Here is an 8,728-nt window from a genome sequence, read left to right as displayed (position 1 = left end):
CCCGCAAAGCAACGACTCTGCCCGTGACCACGGAGCCGACAGTGTCCCGTCGTCGCCGCCGTCGGCTTGCCTGTCAGCCGCCGCTGTCGCCGTCACCGCTACCAACATGTCGTGCTTTGGCCTGAAGCTCGAGCACGATGTGGCGCTGACCATCCCGAACTACCCGTTCAACCTGCCGGAGTCGCGTCAATCCCCCGCTCCGCCTGGGGGAGCTGAACAGGGCCACTTTTTCGAAGGTCAGGCTGACCAGACCCCCACCCTTTCGGCAAGCAATTCGGTTGTCGGTTTGCCGGGCTCCAGCTTGGCCCTCAATGAGCAGAAGTATGTCCCCATGCCTTCTGTCCCCCGCCCTCCCCCCACCCCGGCCGTCTTTGTTCGCTGACCCCTCTTTGCCTCTTTGCCTCTTTGCCTGCTCTCCCGGCTCGACGTGCTCTTTAGCCTGCCGGATGGCGTGGATGCCACCGGTCTGGGCCATCGCTTCGATACCTTCACCTCGGCCGCCGAGCAGGGCGCCGGTACCGAGGGGGACTTCCCTCTTGGTGCTGCTCCCCCCTGGGACATTGATGAGGGCGAGGCATTGAAGCTGATTCGGACAGTGCGCTACTTTGACGGTCGAACGGCCGATCTTGACATCGACCTCGGTCCGGAGGATGACGACCGTGTTTTCCCGGAGATTTCCATGGCCAGCGCCGTGACCTTGGCCGATGAGACCATTGTCCCTGCCGCCTCTTTGGTGTCCTCTCTGTCGATGCCGCCCGACAGCCTCCGGGCGTCGCCGTATGCCGGTGGGGAGGATGCTCCCGCGGCCGATGGCCCCGATGGCCCGGCCCGTCGCACTGCGTCTCCTGTGGATCAGGACCTCGGTACGTGAAGGACCCTCCCCAACCCGAGACACGCACACACACACACACACACACACACATGTATACTTGCTGTTACTCTCTTCCCCTTTCGGGTGACACCACTCTCTGACACGCATTTGGACCGGGCTGGATGACACATGTGTGTATTCACCCACACACACACACACACACACACACACACACCCTCCTCTACCTCCTGCCTCTCCTTTCCAACCCAACCATCTGCCCACCTAGCGGATACCGCGGCTGGCACTTCTCCCACACCGACCGGTTCCGCTCTCCCCTCCACTCGGCGCAAGAACCTCCTTGGTCTTCTGTACCCTGGTGATCGGGACGGCGTTCGGGTATGCCTCCCTTCCCTTGTCGTCCTGCTTTCTCTTCTTCTTCTTTTTTTTCTCCCCTCCTCCCCACCCCACTCTCCATGCGCACACATCCACCCAAGCATTCCCGCCTGCCTGTCCATTGACACCCCCCTTTTCACACGCACACAGCATGCCCTACGGACATCGCAGGCGCTGATCATGCGCAAACTGGCCCAGAAGCGCGCGGGTGCTCCAGAGGTCCCCGGATCGGAAGTGGTCTTCAAGACCCTCTACCGCCGGCGCCTGGTGTCACACAATGCGGTCCCGGGCGCTGGGGCCGATTCCGAGGCACCTGCCAATCCTGCACGCCCTAGCTCCGGCGGGTCGGAGGATGGCAATGATCCTTGTGTCCAGCCGATCGAGTATTCCTTCTTCCTGGCCGAACTGCGCTTTGCCCCTCCCACGCCGGGATCCCCGCCGAACACGGTATCCTTGCGCTTGGCCGAACAGGATATCACCCATGAGTTCGACCAGGTGCGTCCCTGCCCAAGTTGTCTTGCTCAGACACACACACACACACACACACACACACACACCGTACGCGTGAGGGCCATTGCTTGCGCATGCTCAAAAGCATGCGCCATGACACCCTCCTCAATCTGACCCCTGTTCTGTGCTCTCCTCTCCCCCTTGACGGAAAAAAAAAAAAAAAAAAAGGTTGAGTCACTGGCTCTCTTTTATATCCCAGACGTGACTCCCTCGGGAGACACCCCGGTCACCAGCTCACTCCCGACCCCGGCGCCGGTGACCCTCGGCGAGGCGCATGCCCGCGCGCGTGGGCTTTCCTCCTCGCCGCCTGCCACCACCCCCTCCAATTCGGACATCATTTTCCAGAGTGATGCCTCGACCGGATGCATCACGCGGGCCTCCTTCTCTTCGGAACTGGTTTGGGGCATGGCCCCGGGCGATTTGCTCACCTTGCCTCCCTGGTTCGGGGTGGTCACGTCGTATGATAGCCAGTCGTCGGGACTGGAGCTTTCGGCCAACCTGCGGCACCTTCTCCGGCCGCGGCATGCTCGGCACTGGAATGGCAGCCAAACCTTCACCATTGTGGATGATGTGTGCTCCGGCAACCAGGCTCTCAACCCGCTGGAGCGCTTCACCGGCAATCTCTTCGAGCGTATGTGGCACTCGGTAGTCGAGGTGCGTCCAAGAAGAGGCGGGAAAGGGGAGAAACAAGAAGCCGAAACCACATGAACAGATGATCAAGGGAGCATGCTGCCTTCCGGGGGGAGGGGGGGGGGGGGACCCTGCTTTGCTTTGCTCTTCCTTGTCGATCTTCCCCCTCTATAATGTCCCTTTGCCACTGCTCACATACGCACACGCTTGTCGGATGCCTCCATACCTCAGACCCAAAAGCCCTCGGGACCATTTGTCGTTCTGCGTCAGGTCCGCCGCGGGGCTGGGCCTCGCGGCCGGCATGGCGGCCACGACGGTGACACAGCGATCTTTGCCACGCGCGAGCTGATCCAACTGTCACCGGTCATGGATCCGGCCGATCCGCGACGCGTGTGCTCCGTGGTCGGAGTGGTGTCCTTCACTGGCTGGGTTCAGCTGAAGGACCCATCTGTCCTGTCGGCCATGATGCAGCAGCAACGCCCGCGCTTCTCCCAGGCGGACTTCATGCCGACCAATTTGGACCCCGGGCTGACCTTCTCCTCGGACTCGCCGCCGGATATCCAGCAACTGGAGGCGGCCACCTCGTTGGAGACCTTGAGTCGGGCAGCCATGAGCTGCATGGGTAGCCCCATCTCGGCCTCCACCTCCTCCACATCATTGGCCCTGCTGGACTCGGGGAGCGATGTGGTGTCCACAGCGACAGTTACTACGATCCCCCATCAGGGAGGAGCCAGCAACGAGCAAACACATTTTTCACACCGCCCTGTCGGTGGCACGCAGTCATACTTCCCTCAGCAGCAGCAGCAGCAGCAGCAGCAGCAGTACCACAATGCCCAAACCCAGGGTGGTATGAATGGTGTGGGGATGCTGGCGGCGGATACCCACATCTCTGCGTCCTTCTTGAGTAACCTTTCGCAACAGCGCGGGCATGACGGCAGCGTTGGCCATGGAGGCTCGGTCAGCGGCAACAGCAGCAGCACCGCCTCCTCCAGCAACAACACCAATGGCCCCATGCATTCATTGGCCGATTTGGCCATGACTGCCGGCGTCTTCGAGGCGGCGGCGGAGCTCATGCGTGTCAACTCCGGCAAGGGGTTTGCATTTGGTAACAGCTCGAATGATGGACACCAGCAGCAGCACCACCAGCAACAGCACCACCAGCAACAGCAGCAGTTCCAGCAACAGTACCGGCAGCAACAACAGCAGGCCCACTCGCATCAGCACCACCATCAACAACAGCAGCAGCAGCACCATCACCATCACCATCATCACGGCGGGCGGCAATCGATGGCTGGCAGCCAGGAGTATGTCCCGATGGAGGATCATCATATGAATGGAAACATGTCTGCAGCGGAAATGCTGCTGATGCAGCGTCGGCACCATCAGCAGTATCAGCAGCAGCAGCAGCAGCAGCAGCAGCAGCAGCAGCAGCAGCAGCAACAGCCGCCGCCGCAGTTTGGGCAGCTTCGCGCCGGGGCCCCGATGCCGGCCACTGGCGCCGCACCACCGGCCCCAAGCGACCCGGCCACCGGCGGTGCCTCCAAGCGCACACCCCGGCCATCTCCCTCGGGGCTGCCCTGTCCCCAAAATGGCTGCGGGCGAACCACATCCTTGGAGTGGCGCCGCGGCCCGGATGGTGAGAAATCCCTCTGTAATGCATGCGGCCTGCGGTGGTCGCGTAAGCAAAGTGTCCTTGCTCCGGCTGCCGGGGGTGCTTCTTCAAGCCCCGGAGGAGGGGCGGCTGGTGAGGGGTCGGCCTCGCAGCCGCCCTCGGCCAGTGCCTCGGCTGCCTCTTCACCATCTCTTGGAGGAGGAGCCGCCGCCATGGCCAAGCAATCCGGCAGTGGCAAGGCCGCCAGCTCGGGGAAGACGTCCAGCCGGAAAGGTAGCCCTGCGACTGGCACTGGAAACAAGGCCTCGGCCCAGGGAAGCAGCGGGGCTGCTGGCGCCGGGGCCCCGGCCAAGCCGCGCAAGCGCAAGAAGCTGTCTCCGCCGGGGGAGACGACGGCCTTGCCGCGGGCGACGACGACGGTGAATTCTCCGCAGATGATGGCTGCTCTTCCGAACAACCCGCCAGCGGGAACGGCCCATAGCAGTAGCCATGTTGGTGCTGGTGGCCACCCGCACGTTGTTCCCTGAAAGGGAGGAAGAAAAAAAAAGAAGGCGGTGCACAAGGGGCGAGAGGCGACCGTGAATGAGAGCGAGAGACGCTGTTCTCCCGCGCCGCCTTGTCCCTCCCTCCACATGCCCCCTTCTTCCCTCCCCTGTCCTGTTTCTCCTTGGTTTCCCTTGTGGCGATGGTGTGTGTGTGTGTGTGTGTATACACACATCGCACCGGCTGAAAAGACAACACACTTGCACACATCCCCACGATCCGCGACTCGCATGCGTTGGCTTGACACGAGGATATGCCAATGTAGTTATTTGGTTCTGGTTTGTTCATGTGATGCATCTCCTCTATGGGACATGGGCCTAGGTTGCTCGTGTGATCTGTCTCCGCGCGGGCGCGAAGTGCTCTGGCTTTTTCCCCGGGCACACACGCACACGTATGCATTCTTGCCAATCAAACAATGAAAGGGGTAAGAATCCGGTTTCCTCTCTCCCTCTCCGGGGCTCGGGGGGGGAGGGGGGTGGCGGAGGCGCAGAGGGCGTGCGTGTGGGTGGGTGGGTGGGTAAACACCTGCACCAGCCGGTGCGCGGCAAATTCATACTCATAAACAATAACACTACGAAGGGGGGGGGGGGGCGGGGGGGGGATCACGGTGCTTTCGGAACCCGTGGCGGGGTGGGTGTCCGGGCCTTCGGCGCCAGCATCATGCTGGCCGAAAGACGGGGGGGGGGGGGCGAGAATCGCACGTCCCACCCAGGCCGAAAAAGGGGCGCCTTTCCCCTCGACCGAAGTGACGGGAGAAGGAACACTTGGATCTTGCTGCTGGCTTTATGTTTGATTTTTCGCGTTGCGGACGATGTCTGCCGCCCTGCTCCAGGGGGGGGGGGGGGGGGGGAAGAAAGAAGGGGAGCCGCGAGGCAACAACGGAGGATACGCGTCCGCCGCCACCCCTCCGGCTCCGCGCTCACCTTCTCAGCCTCAGCAGCCGGGGCGGCGGCGGCGGCGGGGGCGGCCTTCGGGGCGGGCTTGGCCTGCTTGATCTCGACCAGACCATTCAGGGGGGGGGGGGGGGAGGAAGAAAGACAGGTGGCATTCGGGGACCCTAGGGTGTGGGGGCGGCCGGTGCGGCTCGGGCAACGAGGCAGGCCGGGGCGTTTTGTCGGTCGGCCGAAGGCCAGGGCTGGTGTGTGACGCGGTCAAGCGAGACACCCGGCAAACGACGCCGGCGGGCCAGCCAGTGAAAATAAAAGCCGGAAAATGTCCCCGAGGCAGACTGGGCTCCCGGTGAAAGGGGGAGCCAGGGCAGGGAGACGGAAAGCCAGACATGCAATCGTGCGGGGGGAGGGGTGGCAGAGCACAGAGGCGCGGGCGCGGCGCAGGTGGCAGCGTCCGTCTTTCGGGAGGCCAGTCTGCTTCCGGGGCGAGGGAGCTGGCGGGGGGGGGGGGGGGGGTTTGTCAGTCGCTTCGGGCTCCTTGAGCTGGCAGGATGGGAGGGGAGGCCGCGCGGCAGGACCGATCCGTCTGCCGCTCCTCGGAGTCCACGGCGGAGCGTGAGAATCCTATGTCTAGGAGAGGGGCGGGGGGCGGGGGGCGGGGCGCGAGGGCGCTTCTATTTGTGCGGGTCCCCCTGCCGACGGGGGGGGGGAGGGGAGGGGAGCAGTTCGGCGCGGCTCATGTGTGCACCCTCCCCTGCACAAACACTGCTCGGGGTGGGGGGCACACCTGGCCCTTGGCCTGGGTACTTCCTGGGCCCCGGATGCGCGTGGCGGCGGGCGGGGGGCGGGGGGGGGGCATGGGGCTGGCGGGACCACAGGCCGGACTTGACCGGCAATCTCCCGCCAAGCTGCAAGAGGCTGAGGGCGGCCGGGAGGCAGGCCGGAAGCCACAGAGAGGGAGGCACAAGCACTCCGCCGCATGCGGCCCCGGGGGCTGATGATTCCTCCTGCCCTGGGCCCGGGCCCGGCCCCACGGGAACGCCCTATGGCCAGGTGCCGAGAGGCCCAGGCGGGCGCAGAGTGATGCGATGGCAGTCGACCTGGAACAGTCACCGGCCTGCGGGAGGCAGCCGGGGGCGCTGGGAGACGCAAGCTCCTGGGCGGCATGGGCGGAGATGTCAGCCGGTTGTTCGCCCCCCGCCCCCCCCCCCGCACCTCCGCCACTTGCGCGCACACACACACACACACACACACATACATCTACACACACGACGGAGCCAACCGGTCCAGGGACCATGAAAGGGGGCAGACAAGCCGGACAGCCAAAGGCCCAGAGGAGGGCGGAGGCCCGTAGGCGGCCGGTGCGCGTGGTTGAGAGGCGGGGCTCAGGGGGGGAGGGGGGGCGGAAGAGGCGGCTTGGCCATGAGCACGGGCCCTGTCATCCCAGCCGCTTCGGCCCCGTGTGGCGAATGAGAGCAGGGCTATGTCCCTTTGTGAGGGAGGGGCGTGCGAGAGAGAGAGAGAGAGAGAGAGAGAGAGAGAGGCCGGGCGAGTGGCTGGGTGGCCACCCTTGGCCGAGGCGACTCCGGCCCTGAGTGCAACATCTGTCGCGGGGAGGGGGCTCCAGGGCAGACACCGGAGGGTGACGCGTTCATCCCCCCTTGTCCGCTGGGGGGGGGGCCGGGGGGGGGGGGGGGCGGCCTAGCCGAGCATGTGGCTGGGTAAACCGCGAGCCGCCTCGGAGGCCCGGCCCCTGCCAAGGGAGAACGCCCCGGTCGAGATCCCCCCCCCCCCGTTGGGGCATGCGGGCGCGGAGAGAGGGGGAACGAAGAGCCCGAGCGACTTACGGGGACCGGCTGCCCAGGGTTTGTGTCAAATGCCGGTCGTGCCCCTTGCTCTTGCCGCCACTCACTTTGCGGCCCTGGGGTGGGCGAGGGCGGGCGAGGCGAGGGGGAAGCCTCCAGGAAGGTGCCGCAACAATGCACCCAAGGCGCGGGCACACATTCGCGCCGGCACTCGGGGAGGTACGCAGTCGCCCGGTGGTCGCGAATTATTCCTGGAATCTTGTAGCCCCTTCCAACAGAATTTGGCGCCAGCCGCATGGGCCATCCCGGCTCCCGGAAGGGAAGCATCTTCGGCGCCCAGAACCCAAAGGGAGTAGGGCCGCTAGAAGGGCCCCGCGACACCGGGGCCCCAGCAGCGCCGGACGACACCACCCCACCTGCGCCGGGCGCGCGTGGACAGCTAAGGAGGTGGTGTGCACGTCGACCGGAGAGGGGCCGGATGGCCCGTGTGTGTGTGTGCGTGTGTGCGCGCTCCCGAAAGCAGGGCAGGGGGCGGCCGAGAGCGCGCGAGCCGGGGGCTGGCGAAAAGTGAGCGCAAGCATGCACCCTCCGGGGGGAGGGGGGGGTGGGACAGCCCGGTCGGACACGCCAGCAAGATCAGGGCATTCCTGGGTGACAGGGAATAAAAAGGATGTGCGCCACATTCACCCGGCGCGCTCGCACGCGCGCGCAGGCACACCGCACGGTGAGGGACGTGGCGGAAAGATGGGCCGGCGCGGACAAGGCAGCCGACGTGCCTTCCAAAGCACCCAAGCCTGGCCGGCCTGTCTGTGGGCCCCAGCGGTGAGGCAGCCCAGCAGGGGCCTCCTGCAAGCGCGATAAAGCCATGCCCTCCTCGGCGGCCCGGCGCGGCTCCGCCCCGCGCCCAGGCGTCCGGCAGGACCCGGCAGGGGGGCGGGGGAGGGAGGCCCATCCATCGGCCGCCGGAGAACCGGGGCAAACGCGCGAGGGTCATGACGGGGTTCGACCGAGGCGGGGGGGGGGGGGAGGGGGAGAGGGGAAGGGGGCCCCATATGCAGCACACGGGTGCAAGGGGCCGGCTCACCTCGGGTCGGCCCCTGGCTGGAAAAAAGGCTGGCTTATTTGTGTCTTCCTGACGCGGGACACATCCCCCGATCATTGGTCCCTGCAACGAAACCCCCCGAGATGTTCCGATGCACGGGGCGCCTCGGGACGCCGGCTTCGTCCCGCGCGCACTGGGCGGCACGCTGCGCGAAGACGCCACTCCCGGGTGGACGTGTCCCTCGCGCAAAGGAGTGGGCCGAACCCCTGGAGACTGCCCAAGCCCAACTGCAGACGGGAGCGGGGGGAAGGGGCGGAAACGGGGGGGGGGGAATGTTCAGCATTCCGCGACACGCCTCCCCGGCGCGCCCGGAACAGGGGACCCGCACAGCCCCGGGAGGAGGAGCAAGGGCCGGAACAAGGGCCGTAAATCCACACCCAGCCACAGGGGGCGAGGGAGATGCGCGCGGGGGGGGTAGGGGGGGGGGGGGGG

At 65.7% G+C, this 8,728-nt stretch overlaps 1 protein-coding gene across 1 annotated transcript in view; it reads left to right on the top strand.

Annotated features, from left to right (window-relative positions):
- Positions 1-4,778, top strand: part of H696_01123 (hypothetical protein) — a 5,016-nt gene extending 238 nt beyond the window's left edge. The window contains exons 2-7 of the mRNA XM_009495003.1: positions 10-321; positions 439-863; positions 1,098-1,207; positions 1,355-1,699; positions 1,883-2,368; positions 2,576-4,778. Of these exons, the coding sequence (XP_009493278.1) occupies positions 107-321; positions 439-863; positions 1,098-1,207; positions 1,355-1,699; positions 1,883-2,368; positions 2,576-4,483 (3,489 nt within the window). The 5' untranslated portion in view covers positions 10-106 and the 3' untranslated portion in view covers positions 4,484-4,778. The remainder of the gene's footprint in view (positions 1-9; positions 322-438; positions 864-1,097; positions 1,208-1,354; positions 1,700-1,882; positions 2,369-2,575) is intronic.
- The last annotated feature ends 3,950 nt before the right edge of the window (positions 4,779-8,728 follow it).

Source organism: Fonticula alba (genome assembly GCF_000388065.1).
Source record: "Fonticula alba strain ATCC 38817 unplaced genomic scaffold supercont2.2, whole genome shotgun sequence".
NCBI classification, from domain to species: domain Eukaryota; order Rotosphaerida; family Fonticulaceae; genus Fonticula; species Fonticula alba.
Note: the sequence above shows the minus strand (reverse complement) of the source record. Positions and strands in the feature narration are given on the sequence as shown.